At 38.3% G+C, this 21,490-nt stretch overlaps 1 protein-coding gene across 1 annotated transcript in view; it reads right to left on the reverse strand.

The window, feature by feature from the left end:
* tacr3a (tachykinin receptor 3a) overlaps nt 1-20,450 on the reverse strand; it is a 34,536-nt gene extending 14,086 nt beyond the window's left edge. The window contains exons 1-3 of the mRNA XM_075462963.1: nt 19,838-20,450; nt 15,048-15,236; nt 14,691-14,841 (exon numbers count right to left, since the gene is read on the reverse strand). Coding sequence (XP_075319078.1) covers nt 14,691-14,841; nt 15,048-15,236; nt 19,838-20,205 — 708 coding nt within the window. The 5' untranslated portion in view covers nt 20,206-20,450. The remainder of the gene's footprint in view (nt 1-14,690; nt 14,842-15,047; nt 15,237-19,837) is intronic.
* Nucleotides 20,451-21,490: the final 1,040 nt, after the last annotated feature.

Raw genomic sequence — 21,490 nt, forward strand, 5'->3', positions numbered from 1 at the left:
TCACATATCTATAAAAATTGCAAATATTAATCCTAAAGCTGATTCATCATGAAATGGAGAAATAGTGAAAAGAGGCAAAAATGTAATCTATTCCACGGTTTGAGTGACAAGAAAATCAGATTATTCACAGGTCAGTTGGCACTTTTGCAGTGATGCAGAAGTTAACCATCTGGGAAGTCCTCTGTAGGAAACCATTTGGAAGTGGTAAGAGGAAAATGCAAAGCAGCTGATTAAATGAAGCATCAATTGTCTATCTCAGTCTGTTATGAGTGAATATCAGCCAGTCAGATCATCACAGCACCAATAGGAGCTGCCATTTTGTTTACTATCTTCAAATCTTACACCTAACCTGAATATTCAGGAGATTTTTTTTTTTTGTCACAAAACCATTTATCAAGTTCTCCAGAAACTGTTTTGAAAAGGGCAGGCATCGAAGAAAAAAAAAACACTGAGCCACACAGGACCAGTCATTGCTGACTGTCTTCACCCTTAAAAAAACATCTTAAGCTACCAGTATGGGACACTGACTGACGTGGACCTTTTGGTTTATTGTTGTCCAATGAGGAGGATGATGAAACAGAAATGTTGACTGATTAAGTTGTTCAAAGCGACTGACCACACAAGTGTTTTTACGGAGGATTTTGTGAAAAAATGAACAATTTCTTGTTGGAGGTAATCAATAAAACAAAGTTAATTTTGTTTTATTTGTCAAATGCTCAGTTATACACGTATAACAAGCAGTGAAATGTAACCGTGAATCACTCCATAGACTGTGTATACTTTAACAATTAAACAGGTTAAAACACAAAACAATATCATGTATCATATATGTATGTGTACCCTGCCTCTTGCCCAATGACACCTGGGAAAGACTATAGGCTTAAAAATATCAAGTGTCGGCTCCAAAAATGAAGAAGCGCTGTCTTGTTTTAATGCTTCCATGAGCTGCGACTGCCTGCCACAGACCCTCAAATGGTGATCTGTGAATTTCTTTGCTGCTAAGCATAAAACCTTTTTATTGGCCATGAAATAAACTGTTAAATCAGGTAAAGAAATCTGCTTGAAAGGTGGATGCAGTGGTATTACACAGATGGTTGTCGACCAGGAGATCTGAGTTTGTCTCGTGTTTTAATCGTTCATTTAAACTTTTTTTTGTTTTCACTCTGTGTTCGGTTTGGTTTAACTAACTAAACCACCTTGAAAAGGTATAGGTGTTAAGAGTTTCTGGTGCATATCTGCAAAACACACATGTAGGCTGTGGGTACAAAAGAGAAAAATACATCCCTTTTTAAAGTTGTGGTAGGTAACATTAAAAATAAAAGCACAATATGTGTCCATTTGCACAAATAATCTGATTTTCATTTCATGCATATTTCATGATATACCAGAGTACAATTGATAGATTTAGAGCTCTAATTAATCCTAAATAGAAACCGTGATACAATAAACAACCACGACTTGGTAGTAAAATGACCAATTCTTAGAACATTTCAATGGGTCTTGTAGAAGTCTCTGGACTGTCTTTCTTTGTCTCAAAGCTGTATATTTTTCTGTCCAAGAGATCATACATCATTCACCTGAAGCATCCAACATTCTCCTTCGGTGTCCTCGTGAAGGCCTGGCATTACTACTAAAAAGGAGCTACCGAGAACACAACAATAAGAAACCTTCAGTAAGAATATTTAATTTCCTGTGCACTGCCAGGTGTTAAGACTGCTGTATGAATGTATTAAGGTTAGGAAATATAATTTTATCTCATGGCTGAGATCACTTTCTAGGTTGCTGGGAGACAGAGAGCATCAATGTTGAATCAACCATTTACCAGTTTCTGAATGAAACAGCATGCAGACAGACATTATAGAAAAAATACATTACTGAAATAACGTTAAACAGCTTTAATTTCTTAATTGTTCTTCAGAGATGATATTCTTTCCAGTTAGTGAATTAAGAAAGGCAAAGGAAGGAAGGGACAGGAAAACACAAAGGCTCGGATTAACTAAATGAATGGATAAGCTCATGGTCACATATCATGAATAGTGCATTCATCTAATGCTCAGAAAGAAAAGTTATTTAAGAAACTGTTGGAATAATTCCTTTCAATACACTTTTAAGTTTAGGGATTGTTCATTTGTTGCATAGCTTGGTACAGAGAAATTTTCTTCCTACTATTTCTCCTGCATATATCCAACATATTATTTTATTCTCTAATCTAAAAACTTAGGGTGGACTAATGTGGCCTTGTTTCTATGGTTATCGTACATATCCAGGTATCAACTGTATTTCAGCACCTCAAATCTGCTCTGAAACGTTGGAGACGTACGTGAGTTATTCCGGTGGTCTTTGGAGAAAATCATTCATGAAACATCAAGGCAAGGCATCTTTATTTATATAGCGCATTTCATACCACAGGCAAATCAATGTGCTTTACATAAAGACAAGGCATTTAAAAGAACAGAAAAACACAGTTACAAAGAAGAGGGGAAAAAGAAAAAGAAAGATATAACCTCAACCATAAGCACACCGAAAGAGAAATGTTTTTAACCTGGATTTAAAAGTGCTTACAGTTGGGGCTGATTTCAGTTCTGCTGGTAGTTTGTTCCAGCATAACAGCTAAAAGCTGCTTCACCGTGTCCAGTTTGAACTCTGGGCTCCATCAAAGTAGTAAAAAGATATTTCAAATTCAACACTTTGAAGTTTTCTCAGCTGTATGTAAATGTATTTTTTCAGTTTTTCATCCATATCTTATTCTCTCTTCTCTGTCTGAGCCAATTTGCATTGAATTTTCAAGACCATTTTCATAGGAAAACCATCTACGGCTCCCTAAATGTTCACATGATGTCATCAAGTGCTATACTTGCACCTTTGCGAAATTTTATCAACAGCAGTTCAGAAGTGCAACCAATTTTCCTAAAACTCAGTGGCGCTGTTCTACCATTTTCATTTAATACACACTGGCCTTGATTTACTGTCACTTTGTACAAACTTTGTCTTGTATAAAAAATTGCTGGCAGCATTTATTGTGAAGATGTAAAGTTAGTGAAAGGCGGGAATACGACACATTACACACACAAGCACATGACATGGTTGTGAAAATTGTGCACAGGTCACACAGGTGCTGTTCAATTGTGAGATGAAAAAGTGTGTGAAAGAAGCTAGAAGAAGAATGCTAGAAGGGAATCCCACACACGTTAGCAACCAACCCACTACACACACACAAAGCTAATCTGCTCCTGTATATTTTCCCAAATACCCGACGAGCCCCCAATTGTTACGGGGTAAGGAAATAAAACAAGGAGAACTGATGGGTGATGTTAAAGAGTTATTTATTTGAAAGGAAAAATAACACTATTCAAACGAAACCTAAAAGAAAATCACAATCCTAACGGAACCTGTTGAGGAAAAACAAGAGCCTCGATGATTAACAGAACAACCAAAACCAAATTCAAACAATCACCCTCCTTCCACTGAAAGAGTTACGCTGTCTCTCAACACCCTGCACAAACTACTGAAAACACACCAACAATAGCTGGCCCCACTGGCACTCGTGTGGCGTCTTCTTTCTTCTTTTAAAAGTAGCCCATCTGATTAGGCCTACTCAACCACAGCTGGGACAACTCACCTGGCTGCAGCCCTAACACACACACACACACACACACACACACACACAATATACTATACGACCCTCGGGTCGTAACAGTGACATTATTAAAAATGATCGCCAAGCTTTGTTACTCTTGAGACGTTTTCACACATTCACTAGAGTCCTGAAATGTTCTAGATGTGCTCAGAGGGATGAAATGCGCAAACACAAATGTCCGACCTTCTTGTTGATATTTTCCACCCACATAGAGAAATCTCAGGAAGATGCGCAGAAAATCCTGAGCATTAGCTGCCACTCACACTTGTCCTAGGGAACCCAGCATGCACCTATAAGCACTGAGCTTCTCTTCTCTCTAATACCAGGGTCAGACAACAGGGGTTTTGAAATAGTGACTGATTTTGAAGCTGCAGTTGCATTGCAGGCATAAGGAGCAAAACAGACAATCATATCTCCCATGTATAAAAGCCCGGGTAGCATATTCTTCAAGAAAAACAATGGGTGACATTTAGACTATCAGTTTTAATATTTCTCAACAGTAACATGTAATGTTTGCCTTAAGGGTAAGAATGTTTAAAGACTACAAAGCTAGGCAACTGCTCCACTCGACTGCTGTTGGATTAAGAATTCAGATTTCAAGCCCTGAATATGAAACATGTCTAATAGTGTCAGCGTGGCGATTTAACTTATCACTTTTTCCAGATAGTCTGAGCTGAACACTGACACAGACTGAGGTTTCAGATAAAATTTTTCTTCTGAATGTCAGAAGTTGGCTCAAAGTGTGTGTCGCCTGACCCTGGCTTTTAAGGAAAGGCTCCCGCTCCCGGCAGTGATGAGTTTCATTACACTGATTGACAAGTTTAGGACAGAAAACTTGGAAGCTAGGCAAAAAACATTGACAATTACAGGTGACTAACTGCAACACATGAAGCATAATGTCGTGATTAGAGCCCCTTTGGATGTGCTGCTGTTAGCTTTTATAAATAACGCAGCAATAGCTTTATTTAGCAGAAAAAGCATTTGAGCCAGACAAAATAATGAAAACAAGTTACTGACGGCAAACATCTGCAGTCATCCTCATATCTCACAGCAAAATCGTTTTAAGTGATAAATTTGAAATAGAGTCTTTGGATAGATAACAGCTGCCCAATGCAGTTGATCCACTAAACCATAAATCAATGAGAAAAGATTGTGCCAGTTATTTTCATAATAATGGCAATTTTCTTTTAACAAGCATTTGGAAGCAGGCACACAGATGTGAGATGTGTTGGTTGAAATCTTCTGAAAAATAAATCTGGGTGGGTGCGTCGGGTTTGCTTCACACAGGTCTGCCATCCTCTGACTCTTTGTCATATTCTGATGATAACGCAGTGTCACTCACTAACTGTTGAGGCTGATCGGTGCTTAACAATAGCGAAAGTTGAAACTTCCCTCACTCAGGGCAGCCTGTTATCAAAAGCTCCATTCCCACGGCACACCACTTCAAAATTACCACCGGGAGTGAGATAGTGAAATTAAACTGAGTGGGAAACAAAATATATTAGCAGGAAGCTGATTTAGAAAGACAAAAAGTAATCATATGACCTGTTAATGAGATTTTTAATGCATAAACTGGGATCTGAGTCAGAGTGTAGTTCAACAAAACAATGCACGAGATTGATGTTCTTTCATCTATACACTAAATGACTGCCTGTTAGTCGGCAACTGAGTGATAAAACAAGAGAGACACTCATTCAGTAAAAACTTAAGAGCAAGTAAGTCATCACAAATCATCTTCAAAAAGCTTTCAATGCAGCCCACTCTGGATATTGTTTATTTAGTTTTAACTTCCATTTAAGGATGAAGCAACAAACTGTGTTGACTGACAATAGTTTTTCGAGGTGACCCGAGCACATGCAGTGATTTCCACTATGGAATTGTGCCTGTGTTTGATGTTGCGCTGCCTGAGGGCTTGATGATAACAGCCATTCAGTATTGGTTTTCAGCTTTGTCCCTTGCTCATAGATATTGCTCTGGATTCCCAGAATTCTTTTATTATATTATGTATTGTAGATGTATTTTGTTTTCTTTTGTAATTTGACACTGACAAGCTATAATCATCAAACTATTAGGCCATGCAGTCTTTGTCATGGTGGTAAACTCCTCACCATCTTTACTTTTAAAGAATGAATTCGCATGATACAACTTCTTCATTCTTTTCTGGCCCTGTCCCAACCTTTTTTAAATTTTTTGGAAACCACTTACAGACCTGAAAAATGAATATCCAATATTAGAAAATTTTACTCTACACGTATCTAATAGAACACGACTGTTGTATCATATATAAGGTTAAATGCAGGATTTGAACGGCTCGTACACAATTGCTTTTGTGAAATGTTTTTATTTGAATTTTTTCAGTATGAGACTTTTTTTGGGTTTGGAAACATGAAACCACATGTAGCCAATATAAACCCAGCACTCAATCTCTGAGAGAAAATAGCCCGCTCACATTTAATCATGGTAGGGCTCAGTTAATGACCCTTGAAACGTCTTTCTCAGTAATTTATTTTTTTTTTGCATATAGAACAAACCTAAGCCCTCGTCCATCCACCCATACACTTGTTTTTCTTAGGACAGACATCTATTAAAACCTGTCCAGTTGGTATTAGAACAGCCCCATTACACTGTGTGACAGTGACACAGACACATACATAGCATCTGTTGTCATTTCTAAAAAAAATCTCATCTCTTGGAAGTAATCCATTCAAGTCATTATGAGCACAGACATGTGCCTCCATCAAGTAGTTAGCACTTCAGGCAGAAAGACTGCCAATCAATGGCGCTTGCAGCAAAAGTCAAACACAAATTGGCTTAAAGAAATGTTATATTGGCGAGCCATTAGTAATGCTTCTCAAACTGACATTTCAAATGCAAAGCCCCAGATATGAGCTTTCAATAGAGGACCTGTGGCGTAGCGATATTAGCAGAGCGGATTAAGTCAGAACAAGGGACTAATTCTTTCTTTCAACAACAATGATGACAAATAATACAAATAATACAGAGGTGGAGGTTTTGTCCATTTCTTTCATTTCTAAAAGTTGTGATGGAATTTTGAAAAATGTGAAGAAATATTGCATTTCTGTGCAATATTGCCCTTTTTTTATCATAAATTGTGTTTCTTCATTTTTCTTTTTAATTCTGTGACCTCTGCTTCTAAATACACTACTCCATCAATCACTTTGAGTGGGTTACAGCTGTTTTAAAAATCAAATTATCACTGTTTCAAACAAATCATCTAAAATTATGGTCACAAATATGCCAAGGGCTGTATTTGGACCTAAGGATGTCTTTGGCAATCAAGCAGCAACTGAGTGTAATATACTTACAAGATACTAAAAGAGAGGATTAAAGATCTTTTTAAACATTGATTTATGTTCAAATAGGCTGTCTGCTGTTACTCTGTAACACCCAGTATGAATGTAGGGTTGGGTTTGTCTGTCAGGTCAAAGAAACTAAAATATACAGAATACAAATATATCAACAGATTAGATTAAGAAATTTATTTGGAAAATTCTTGTGATTTTTGTGCCTTTTTTGTTTCTCTGTTGACTGGAACTGAGCTCTGTCACTTCTCAGTCATTATGATTTCTCCCAAGATATTCAACAATTCTGAACTGAGAGCCTGGCACAGACTCATTCAGTGCAATAACCTGTAAGCTTCTCTTCTAAGTCTCTATGGAAAAGAGTGACTGCTGAATCAATGTAACGTAATGAACAAACACACAGCATAGTTATGAGTCTTCTTTGTGTCGTGGCAGACACACACTGTGCTGATAATTAGCTGATCGTTCTCAAAGTGAGGGATCATCTGCGTGATGGAAAATGAGGCACTGAAGAGCCGCGATAAGTCAAACTATGGTGTACTCTGCCATGTTATGATAAAACGCCATTATTTTCACTCAGTGTTTGGTAATGTATTGGAATCAAACTAGTTTGGTTTGGTTTATGGAAACATTGAGGTTGGGTTAGAAAGACTGTCAGTTAATGATATGGAAATACACCCAATGTGTTGAAATCTGTCAATATACATTCCAAATGCATTTGGAAGAAACACCATCATCCCAAAAAACTGCAAAATGCAGACAGCAGACAGGTAGTTTTGATACTGAGGCTGAAATTATAAAAGGTAATTTCATTTGTTCAGAATTTGTGAGTCAGTTGAAATTTTCATCTCAGTATATTGTCCATGAATATGGACTTTCAGTTCACAAGGAAAAAAAATTATTTGCAAAGATTTTATCATTGAATGAATACATTTTTTAAGACTATATAGACAAAAACTTTAAGTCAATTAAAAAATGTCATTTTGGTCAACTTGAAAAATGTGTGTTCATAATTGTGACTGTTGAATACACAATACCTATAATTTCCTTTCAAATAACAGGGAAAACTAGTTTTAGCAGCTCAAGCATTTTGATGGATGTGTCAGGTTGTGGTGTAGGGAAGGACTCGGATGCGGACTCTTTTCAAAAAATAACGGTTGATTTATTAACAAAAAAAACAAAGTGCAAACAAAAGGCGCGGCAAAGCCGGATTCAAAACACAAAACCTGGCAAAATAAACAAAGGACTCAACATGGCATAAATAAATATTTATCTTGGCAATATCGACGTGGAACATGGATAACAAGAATCTTGGCATAGGATGGCAAACAAAGATCCGGCAAACTGAAAGGGGAGACTGGAAACTAAATAGGGAGTAAGAGTGATTGGAGAGTGAGTGCAGCTGAGGGAAAAAAAACACAGGTGAAGTGAGTGAAACTGATAAACAGAGTGCAGGGAAACTAAAACATGAAACTAAAAACGTGAGTCCATGGGTGTGACAGGATGAACTTGTTTTTAGAGTGCATGAGTTTAACATTTTGAGTATATAAATATATAAATTATTGGATATAAGAACTCCAGAATGACATTGAAATCCCTTAAAAGATGATATGAAAAAACTTTACACCTAACATCATCATTTATTTTGTGATCAAAGATGATAACTTAATCTTTGAGAAAAAGGTGAAGTTGAAAAACACACCTCCTTGTCACTAATATTATCATTTATACCGAAGTACTGCTTTGACTGTGTACTACTGAGCTTCAGAAGGCTACTCCACTAATTTACTCAGCAAAAACAAATCTCTAAAATAGAAAAGTTTAATCACAAAGGGGTGACCTCATTTGCTCTTTCGTTTGCTTCTTTCTATCACCTCTGGTTTTTAGCTGTGCCTCTTGAAAAGATTGAAAGTCCCTCAGTCTACCGACAAGCTCATTTGAAACAAAGAGACATAGCAAATTGAGAGGCCGTATCAACAACAGGAATTTAAAAAACATTCTCAGAGCTCGAGGAAGGTAGAAAGCAAGAACACATGAGATGTGGTCTCTGACTAGCCCGGTAAACCAAGTTTTGTTTAATCTGGAGATGATTAGTGGACCTTTGATTGAGGTATGTGTAAAGGCAGTTGCAACAGTTGAGATATGAGTGTGAAAGACAAAGTACTAGATCATATTTTTGAAACAGGGCTGGCACCACAGTGCAGTGGTTCGCACTGCGTCTGCCCGCAACAATCGCAGCACGGACAGGCTAAAGCCTCCTGCGACCCTCTAAAGAGTGAAAATAATCTATATAGCTTTCAAGATGATGAAAGAAGAGCTCAAATCCAAGCGTGTTGTCAAACCAAACACAATGGTTCTTAGAACCTAGCTTTATATGTTCCTGAAAGAAAAAAAAAGTCTCTTTCATGTTTCTATAAGCCGCAAAAAATATTTCTATAGCCAGTTATTCACTTCACATTGAGATCCATATAGTGAACTCAGCATGTCAGAACAAGATGTAGCCTTTGATTTTTGGACAGGTGAAAGGAAACACCTTATCTTTGAAGTTCTTCCTCTGAGTTTATTACATGCTGCAGCAGGCCCCATATGAGGGTTTCCACAGTGACAGATATGTGCACACTGTGTGGCACAACAGCAGACACTAATCGTAAATAATCCCCACCGTGGAGGACAGACTGTAACGGCAAAATGGATGTGTGTACTTTCCAGCACTTAAAACGAGTGGGCTGTGACACATAAAGCCACAGTTTATTAACTAATTTTAAATCATCTATCTTCAGATTGCGTTCTGAGTTCTATTTCAGCTGTGGAAATGTTTGGATTTTACTGTTCTTCAAGATATGATCCGTTTGAAGCTAAAAATACGTTGTCTACCTGTCACGTCAAGTGTTTCATCATCATTCCTGTCTCACAACAGGAGACTAGCAGTGATTACATTATTGTCCATAATACGGACGCTTGCCATGAATGTATATCAAAACCTTTCCATCATTAAACTACCAAAGTATGGCAACGAGGAGGCTGTCGTTAAATCTATAATATCATCATACTTGATTTTCAGTGTTTGGGAAATGATGCAGAGTAAAACTGTGGATATTGGCTGATGATTATTTGGGATATCAATTCTTTGTAAACTTTTTAAACACCATAGCATCTATTCCAGTGGACTATTTGATAGGTTGTTTTACTCAAGTCGCTATCAAATTAAAGTTAAAAAAAAGAAAAAGAAAATTACTCTCATAATACGGCATATTCAGGTAACCTCCATCCAGACAATTAGACTCAAATAAGTATTGAATTGAAATGAACAGAATTTATTTTAAATCAATTGAATTGATATTAAATTAACCAGATAATACTTTATTAGTCTCAAAATTATACTATTGGAGTATAAATAATTGGAAAAAGAATGAATCAGATGTGTTTAGGCTTTCAGATTCATTTCTTGATGTCAAACATTTTTAGTTATATCAATATATATATATATATATATATGCAATTAATCTCCTTACATTATGATATAAAAACACTGTGGGGGCAGCGTTGATTATTGAGACCCATACTTTTAAATCAATAAATCACTAAAAGGACTAAAATCAAACAGTGGACAGGGCGATATGAACAAAAATTTATATCAGGATTTCCAACCAGAATGCTGGCATTTTATCTTTACCAGTTTTAATTTGAACTCAGCGCCTTGTGTATGAAGTATGATGTCACAAGCACTTCTATGTTGGTCACAAAAGAGAAGTTTTCCTTTCCTGTTCAACATAGCACAGCTGTGCAAATTACACATATGCCAACTACAAGAGTAACAACAAATAACCGATGCTTTTTAAAGAATATATTTACATGTCAATTAAAAGCTAGATTCAAATCTGTAAAAGAGTCTATACTAACGAGGCCAACCACCAGTACTATGGGGCTGTGCAATAACAAAAATGTAAACAATGAAAATAAAAAGCCTTTCATGTTTGGAAATCCACAGCTGCTTAGTGACATAACACTCATTTAGTAATTTAGTCACACTTTTTCCTACAGGTTGCTACATGTAGGGCTGGTTGCTTTTGTCTAAAAAAAAAAAAAATCACTAAGTTGATAATAATGAGAACAGATTGTAAGGAAGTGCAGCTCAGCTTGTTGCTCACAAACACAGAGTGGAAGGGGGAGTTGGTTCCACTAGGAGAAAGGAGCAGGAGAAATCCACGCTGGATAAGCTTTACAGGAGACACAAATGGTGGCAGATGTCAGTATGAAAGGTATTGTCTGATTAAATACTTTGTTTGAGAAAAATGGCGTTATTAATAAAAAGGTTAGTATACACAGTCCTATTAAAGAGACCGTAGCCTATGGCTACTCCTAATTGCACTTGAAGCAAAATAATATCTTTTAAGGATTCTCCGTGATGCTGCGATAAGGAAATCTGTGTCCATTATGCGGTGAGCCGAGGAAATTATGGTCATCGGTAGCAAACTGAGCAGTTGTAGAATGAATACTGACATAATTGAGCTAGTTTCTCCACTGTGAACACTCCATCTATATTCTGCTGAGAATTAACGAGTAGTGTTGAACTGGGATCGCTAATGAGCCATGGTTTTGTCCATTAATACCACGAACAGTTATAAACGATTAAACGTCAATTCCATGTTGAGTATTATTTCAAATGAGCTTTGAAATATAGAGTTTGATTGATGCTCTTCTGTGCACATTTTGTATTCCACTCTGCTAAATGAGACACAAACGTGCGATAAATGACAAAATAGAGAAAGAGGACCGTGTTAATTGGCAAAGCAGACATCAACGGAATAATTTGAAACCTCAGACGGTGCTAAGAGTATCCCTTACTCAAAATATATGATTTTCTCTCACATTCATCAAAATAGCTGTTTTTTTTTGTTATTCAGCTTACAGAGCTGGATAATTTTATTTATTTTGAATGTTTTTCCACAAGTCTGGAATACAGTTAAAACCTTAGATTCAGAGCCAGCTTGTTTTCTGATGCTTGACAGTGTTGCCTCAGGCTGTTCTCTCATTTCGGTAACCTATTCTGCTCAGACCCTGTGAGCACTAAACTCTCAACCCGCATGACATTCACCGGCACAGAAGAGGACAACATATTCTGCAAACCAGCAATCCGAACAAGACAGAGGCTAGAGGATGAATGTGCTTCATCGTTGAATAATGCTCAGACGTTTTCATGAAGACAACAAATGCAATTCAAATCAACACTAAAATACAACAAAATCTAGTCTGTCTGGAATAAACGTCTGAGAGAAAATGGACATAAAATCAATTCACAAACCACAGCCCATACTTTTAGATGGACAAGTATTCCCTTTCACTTATTGATCTGCACAGCCTCCCAGCGGGAACTCTCCGGAGAACCATTTGCTGTTGTGAAACCAATACTGAGCTTAGAGGAGGTAAAAACACATGAAGGCATTAGAAAGTAATTCCAACTTTGCATCTATTAATTCTGTAATTGATTGCTAGAATGAGCAGGTATTGGTGTCCACGTGGAGCACTAACCCACTTAGAAAGGAATGGATTTCATGTCAACTCTGACCTGTGAACTAAACCTGTTTCTTCTCCAGTATTTTCCTCTCCCTTATCCTTATCGGTGCTGGCAACTCAATGGTTTGATTTAAATCTCTTTATTTAGCATCATCTATTGATCCAAAGCTGAGAATCAGCATGCTGATACGCAACACTTAAACACTTAAAATAAACTTTTAAAATTGGATATTGTTCTACAATTTAAGCATTTTTAATTGCTTTTGAAAGACTAAATACAGATGTTTGATTTAAATAGTCTTGGAGTCGAACAAATCATTATCATGTTTATGCTTTGGATTTACTCAGTGCTTTTTGAAGCCTTCTGAGTTTATTTTCTGTTATTATGCTTTTGTTATTGTGCTTTTAGTATAATGTGTTCTTATTGTACCCGGTCTCACTCGACCTCCCTGCATTAAAAAAAAGTGATGGCGATGATGCAATGCAGCACCGTGCAGCCATTATCAGTACAAAGTAAAGTACTAAAGTAAAGTAGGGATCCTTTCAATGTCAGTACAATGAATGAATTCATTTATATAACTTCTTACATATTGCTATAAAAAGCAGCAGTTGCAGAATATCATGTTCTTCGTGTCACTGAGGTTAGATGTTTATGCCTCTGCTGTATGTTTGGACTCATAGTCATGCAACAGAGTGAACTTGGCACCGACGAGATCCCTGCTCAATAAATAAGGATTTTGTCTATCCTATGTGCACCAGACAGGAAAAATATTATTTGGTGTTTATGCCCACGTTAATTTATTGAGGTGGCAAGATCTAATTTCTACGATACAGATCCTGAGTATATTTATTGTAACAAAAGAAAATGACCTACAGGCTGCTTGGACACATTTTCCACCACCCAGAAAGTTATACATGGAATATTGTGATGTTGAAGTCAACAGGGCAGCAGAGAAGTCTAATAGAAATCTTAAAGCTTCTGCCGGTCAAGGCTGGAGTAATATAAATGCAAACTTGACCAAATCTTCTAAAAAAGAGAAGAAAACTGTCTTACTGTCTTGTACTAGCTATATTTTTGTATAGATAGTAGTAGTTTCAATGATTGATTGAAAAGTGTTTTTTCTCATACCTACTCTTTCTTTGTACTGGAGGTAAACAGTTCCATTGTAAGGACATTTCTGTAATGAGATGCTGACTCCTGAGGATAAAGGCCATAGTTCCAGATGTGTCTATCGAAGTGCAGACAAACTCGTAAACCCTGAAGACACTGTTGGTTTTCAGAGCTTGTGCCAGTCCAGTTGCATTGACCACAAGTGACAATCACAAAGGTTGTGTTGTGTTGCATCACGGTTTTCTCCCCTGAAATGTTGACTGACCTACACCTACTACACTCACACACGTGGGCGGCATTATTCTTGATGAATGCAATATGCATATTAAAGCAAAGAATGTACTTGATGAAGTGATGAAAATTATATCTATGGCTTCTGTGCAGTCCTTCTGCTTTTACACTATCGCTATAGAACCATTTCAAAACTGAAATATTAGCTTCTCTTATTAAAACTGAACACAATGCTTACATGGCGCTAATCTAAACATATTGAATAACGCAAGGCTTGTATCAGAGAATTAAACAATGCCAAACAATAAAAGGAGTTGTTATAATTTCATTGTTGGAAAGTATCTTTGTTAAATTGATTTCATCACCACCAATGATGCCGTGCCTTGCTTATAAACGTGATAGACTTAACAGATTTTCATGGAACACAGAGTAAACACAATAGGCCAATGAACAATGAACTTAATTTGATGGTGTTCTGGGATTCCCATGCATTAGAATATAAATGTTTCGAGACACAGAAATTCCATTAGCAGACACAGAAACTTAAATCCCAAAGACATGTTCAACAACAGAGAGCTGCATCATTGTGTTACTTAAACTCTCTCGGCTGAACCACAAAGAGCTCTCTTTTTAAAGACCAATACATGTCAAACAGCATTCCCTCAAAATGCTCCTATCATGTTCCACCTCAGATTTTTTATTTTTTTTTTAAAAAAGAGAAGCAAGATAATAATCGCCTGGAGCCGTAAACGTTTTGATGGTAGAAAATTGCTAATGATTCCCAGTTTACAATATTTTAGCGTTCAAGCATCCTGCTTCAATTTAGACATCCTTCTGTCATACTGTGTATCTATTCTTAAACGAACGCCCTTACCTTCCTTTTAGCCCGGAGCTGTCCGTGGTAGTTATCTGATGAGTCTCCGGGAATCTCACCTCCCCACAGGGTCACCCCCACGATGGTGTAAGTGATGCCCATAACCACCAAAGGCAACACATAGACCAGGATTGTAACTATGATATGATACCTAAGAGGAACGTAGAATAATGGTAAAGGATTAGGCTGTAAAATGATTTTGGTCATTTCACGAAACTTTGTGAAATTTCACATAAGGCTTCTCCTTATGGAGTGACTGGTTAAAATGAACTGCATATTCCATCAATAAAAACTATACCACAAGAGGAAATGACCAAACACATTAAAGTTTTGTAAAGAGAATGATATATTTCTTACATGAAGGAGTCATCTGCCATGCGGGGCCAGGCCACGTAGCAGATGGTCCTGCGGAGAAGAGCTTGGGTGGTGGAGAAGTAGCAGAGAGGAAAAGCTAGAACCACAGCCAAGCTCCAGATACAGACAATAATCCCCATTGTGGCCTTTGCTGATAGACGAGGCTTCAGAGGGTGGATAATCGCCATGTATCTACAGGAAAGAAATTGGCAGATTTAAAAATACTTTTATGGTGACAGCACTAACAGAATTTTTAATTACTATCCGATTAATTAATTCAGTTAACTGATTTAATCTTTGCCTTTATAAATTACACTCACAGATTAAACAAGGAGACTGATGAGTCCTAAAGTTTAAGGCTTAAATCTGAGTGCAGTTTGGGCACTGCAGTGAACAAGATTTTTGTGCTGCATGGTAAATCATTTCTTTTAAAGAATTTTTTTCAAGCTTCTAAATGTGACTGTAGAAATTCTCCAACCTGAGACTAGCCTACATCAGAGGATGTTTCACATGATTGAACTGACGATTCACAGATATTTTCTGCATTAAAATTCCACATAATTTTCAGCGAGGCTGCCTGCAGAAATCCACTTAGATAGTTGACTTGTGATTTTCATGGAAATTGATGGAGGATTCGTTTTAGAACCCCGTGAATGAAATTCTGTCTGAAGCACACAGTGAAACACTGCAAACTGGTGGGAGATTACTTGTCACATAAACCCAATTCGAAAGGCTACATGATTTTAAATGGCTGATTACAGAGGCTCTAAGTTGCTAATTCATTCTTGCTGATGTGGTAGAGAATGGATTTTGTCCTGTCATCTCAGGTGCTGTTTACACATACCAAGTATTTAAAACATTACAACAATATTACTGGGCATGTATTGTTGTAATGTTTTAAATACTTGAACGCAGTTTTTCTAGAGAAAATAATTGTTTTGTATATGGGATTATCGTCCATCGACTCTTTTGGGCTTTCACATGCGCGAGCCTACAACCAGCCGGTGCGTTACATGCTGTTTATAAAGTTGTTTTGTAACGTCCCCATGCCAGTAATGTAAGAACCATGCATTTGGTTTTGATGGTAAGGCTTGTGATTTTATTGTCGGATGGTTTATAAAGTGGTGTGACGTTTCTGCTGTGTGCAAGTTGTTGTTTTACGTGGAAGGGTTAGCAGTTGCCCCTTAGCCACCACGTATTAGCCTCGCATGACACGCTGTGCGAACAGCGCGATCTCCACACAGAGAGCGCAGATTTGCACCTCTCTGTGTCCTACTATCAGTATTTGACAACCTCTAGCAATGGAAACGCGCTTCAAATGCCCCGGAGTTCCCCTTTAAGCCACCCCCACTTCCCAGTGACACAAATAATACACTTCATTAACAGTTAACGAAACTAATGATCCTGTCCAGTCTCATGGAAAAATGTGAAATGCTTGCACAGCAGAAAAATATTTGTGTTGATAAAAAACAATTTGTGTCATCCAGCAGGACTTGTAAAGTAAAGTATGTTAATAGGGCATCTGTTTTTTGTTAGCAGGTTTTGTGTGTTCAGCCCTGGAGGCGGAACTCTGCATCCACTAATCCAGGAATCTGATATGTTGTAACAGGGCCAATTTTAATGCAAGCCATGATGTTTTCTGTAATCTGAAATCATCTTATGTTAAAACCCTTATCGCATCAGTTATACCTTATTGCCAGATAGAAGTAGCTCAGCCCCACATTGTATGTGCTTATACATGCTGACTTGATCTATATAGGCACACAGTGAAGTGAGCCCATTTTGCAGATCGACTCCCAGATCCTGTGTACTTTCACAGGACACCAATACGCAATAAAGGCACATCAGTCTGGGCTTGAAAGGTATGTGTGAAAAGGTCAATTGCCTTAACAGCCACACAGTGACCACAGCGCTCTTAGTTTGGACGATAGTGGAAGGTTTCTGATTGGGAGCAGTTTATTTGGGCATCTAAAAAAGACTAAAAAATAAAAAAAACATATTTCTGTCAGAGAGAATGCTACATTGTTGACTAATAGACTGTGTCATTTTTTAATCAGTTGGGTCCATTTAAGGCAGTCCATGTTGCAACACAGCCATTCTGGAGTAACGGAAAATGCACTGACAAATAGCTGTAGTGTAAAAATCCATAATACAGCATTTGCTCATACAACTCTCTCTTTTAATTACTAAGACAATTTCTACAAACCCTGGACACAAATCCACCATAAGACTATTGTTAGGAGTAACTGACAAACAATCATGATACAAAGAGCAAAGCTTGTAAAAATCTGGGGAGTTAAAAAAGGGCTCACAATAACTTAAAAGCATCTGAAAACCCTTCTCACATAAGTGTTCATGAACCAGCCAACAGGAAAACACTGCGGCTCATATGGCAGGGCTGCAAGGTGAGGGGAACAGCGTCGAAAAAGGAAGTTGATCCTTGTATGAAGATTCATGAAAATCCCAGAATAAAGCCAGAAGGTACTTGGAAAAATGTTTTTTGAAGATATTGAACCGCAACTAAACTTCTTGGTTCAAATGAGGCGCATCATGTTTGTTAAAAGACAAAAAAGAAGGAAATAAAGACAGTGGCGGTGTTATGATGGTTTGATGGAGTCATGCTCAAGGTGAACCAGGATGGATTGCAGTTAATAAAGGAATACAATTCTTTGAATTCATGGGTTTGAATTCCGAATTACACCCGTGAATTCTCGAGAGAAATTCACATAAAGACATCTGTCTGTGAACTGAAACGCATGAGTAAGTAGGTCATGCAGCAAGACCACGAGACTATGCACATAAGTTGTTCTACCAAAGAATGGTTAAAGAAGAATAAAGCTGATGTTTTGAAACGACCAAGTCAAAGTCCTGACCTTAATCCGAGAGAAACTTTTTGTTAGGAACTGAAGCGAACATTTCTTGTGAGTTGAAGCTGTTCTTTGCGGATGATATGCCCCACTGGTAATCCATTAGCAGAAGATTTAATTGTTACCACTTAAGAGGTTCACAACAAATACTGATAGAAAAAAGGCCACATTTCTCATTTGGTGAATTCTCTTAATCTACTTTTAAGAGTCACGATTCAGATCAAGTTTCTCAAGACATATAGACCCAAAGTAAATTTAGACCAATGGCAGCAGTGTGGGCCTTAGAGGGTTAAAGGAGAACTTTCATGCACTTCTGCTGTATTTGTCTTTCATAGAGCTTTTTTTATTCTTATCATTATTATTCAAAGGTGGCAAAGTTGATGATGAAAAAAAGAAAAAAACTTTTGTTTGGTTGTTTTAAGGCCAGGAGCACAAAAACAAAATTCCATTATTTTTGTGCATTTAATGGTGGGTATCATCAACTATGGTGTTATGGCGTTACCTTTCACACAGAGACCTGTGTTTTTTTCCAGTACAGTGCCTAGAGAAACACATTTGGCAGCTGAGAGTCAGCAGGAAGGACCAATTCACAGATGATCATGAACTGTGGCCCCTGCCATTTCAAGACATCAGCGCGGAGACAGAACTATACCGGGGTTACGAAAAGCATGATCGGAGGTTACATCTACAGCACATCATGCAGGTCATGCCAATGTTCTCGTTCTCAGTAAACAATTGACAAAATTGAAGGGAGACTGCAGGCCAGAAACACAAAGTTGCCGTAGAGAAGCCTAAATAAGCATGGCTCAAAAAAATGCAGTGTCCCATTTGGGTGTCAAGGTGAAGCACTGCAGGAAGAAAACACCTTCCGCAGGAGAACGACACACCCTGACTGACGTACTACACTAGCTGCAGACACACAGTGCTCTTCGCTTCATACACCTTTTTGTTTTCTTATATTCGATCTAGTGGCTGCCTCCCTCGTAACTTTAATCCCTGTTAAGATATTAATGGTTCACTGATCAAAGCCGAGCTGATAGCGTTTGCATCTCCAACTAACTGGAAACCAGGAGCAGGCAAAGAGAAGCAGATAAAGGGACCAAAAGAGAAAAAGAATGAGTGAAATGAAAGAGCAAATAGGATGAGTGCATGTGACAGAAAGCAGCAGAGTTAGAGTGAGAAAAACATGGAGGAAGGGGCGATCTTTTCAAAGGTGTTGGCAGACAGACACACAGTCATTCACGGCAGCACAGACTTTGCAAACAGCTTCAGTCTGCTGGCAGTGACATGTAATGATAAATCTGTGCAACAGGCTCAATGTGATGGCAGTTCAAATTGGTTCAAACCAATGTGTATTCCATATGAGGGCACACTTTGGTACATCAAATGTCTTTAATCACACAAGCTTTGCCAAAACAGAGTGTAGTTTTTCATCAGCCAATATATAAAAGAGTCATAGTCGATTCAGACAGTAGCCATGAGCTTATTTTTCTTAAACTTTTCATTTTTAAACTCTGTTGGTGGAGGCCTCCATAACCAGGTTTATTAATCATGAAAACAATGTCCAAATAATTATTAGCAGTTAAGATGAAAATGTTTGAGTGGCAAGGATACTTCAACAATGGGAAAAGCTAAAATCATTGATGCTCTGTGCACGAGCCCCTTGTATTTCACATTTCCTTTGAAGATAGCCTGCACTGTAATGGAAAAGATCACTTTCAAGTGCTGCACGGTGAGATAAAGCAGAAACCTCCCTAAGCGTAGTGTGTGCGTTTTTAACTGAACTTACACAGAATGCTTTTTTTTTCTCGTAACTGATGTGCCAATAGAAAAAGTTACTCCTATAATTAACCCATAATTAACTGATGGGGAGTTGGGGTGAGATGGGGAGGATTTGTTTATTCTTGTAGTATGTTTTAAACCCACCTGTCCACAGCTATTGCAGTCATTGAGTAGATGCTTGCAAATATAGATGTGACCGGAAAGAAGTTGTGGAATTTGCAGTAGGCTTCCCCAAAGTACCACTCCCCGTGGGCAGCGTAGATAAAGTTGATCAAAGTGTTGAACGCGGCCATGGACGCGTCCGAAAACGCCAAATTAAACAAAAAGTAGTTCGTCACTGTCCGCATTCGCTTGTGGGCAAGAATGATCCATATGACAATGAGGTTTCCAAACACTGCCACCGCCAGCACGGAGCTGTAGGCGACCGACCAGAGAGCGATGCGCCACGGCGGCTGCACAAATTGGTTGGTGTAGTTCGAGGTTACGTTGGATCCGTTGTGTGGAGCTGCCATCGTCTTCTCCTTTTCTTCACCTGAATGCAGTAAAGGTGTCTGTTGTTTCGCAGTTTGATCTACCTGCAGAGGCGCAAAGCTGGAGAGGCAGGAGAATATATGCGTACATGTGCCATAGCGCGCAAGCCCCTAAAATGTCTTCATCCTCTTCCTCCACAAACCCTATCTACAACCTTTTCAAGAGGAAATCAAACAAAACGCAGCGAAACTGTCCACGAACCAAGTACCGTCCGTTGCCTGTTGAATGTGGGTGTGAATGCACAGCCGCCTCCAGCATCAGCAGCAACAGGCAGGGTGACGCGCAAGTCCTACCAACAGTGAGAGAGATTGATTCATACTTGGCGGCTGCTGTTTTTTTAAACTTCATTAATAGCAAATGGTCCGCTCTGTCTCTCATATAATCAGTCAGCGCATATTGTGTAAGTTTATCTTCCTTAGCCCGTCAGGTATTCTTTTGGCAGCAGCATTTCAAGGGAACCACAAACAGGATATTGAAATATTGCAATATTTCACACCTCTCCCAACCAGCGGACTCCCATACTGTACAGTTCAGTGCCACATCATTGTGTCGAGTTTTTAGTGGCTATCAGATTGTGAAGGACTTGTTGTCCTTGATTACTGTCCTAAATCAGGCTCATGGTGCACCAGAGGGAATGGAGACGTATGGTGCTGCATCAACCTGCTGGTGGAATAGATATGACTCTCCTTTTCTGTCACACCAACACTCACAACTTGCAGACTGAAGTCCCCTCTGGACACTCAACTGTTCACATTATATAAACCTCCTTCATTTGCTTTCATAGCTGTAAGTGCTTTTACCTCATGACTTACAAACATTTCCACCCAAGCTGATCAAATCCAATCAGTCCAGTAAAGCTTTTCAACACATAGCCATGTCTCTCTCACTGTATACAGTGGCAGCTGCCCAGAGTCATTTTGTTCTTTGAAGCAACATATTCACAGTTACAACTCCACACAGAGGTTTCCTTTAACAAGCCACACAATCTATTCCAAACTACATTTTCTAGCTCAGTTTTTGGCAAGCTGTCTAAAATGAAAAAGAATTGGTTTTTGAACATGAAACCAGCAGAATTTGCAATGCTACATTTAAGCCGCCCCGCCAAGAGACGTTTCCTTTGTCCTGCAAAAGAACTGCAGTTGATGTAGCAATGACTCGCGGCATCTCTGCAGTGCAATCTACAGAGAAAGCACACCCTCTTTGGATTATGAGGTTTTAAGTTTCAGGACTTATTAAGAAAATCTTCTAGTCGTAATTGGTCGTATT

The sequence above is a fragment of the Odontesthes bonariensis genome, chromosome 4, assembly GCF_027942865.1.
Source record: "Odontesthes bonariensis isolate fOdoBon6 chromosome 4, fOdoBon6.hap1, whole genome shotgun sequence".
Lineage (NCBI taxonomy): Eukaryota > Metazoa > Chordata > Actinopteri > Atheriniformes > Atherinopsidae > Odontesthes > Odontesthes bonariensis.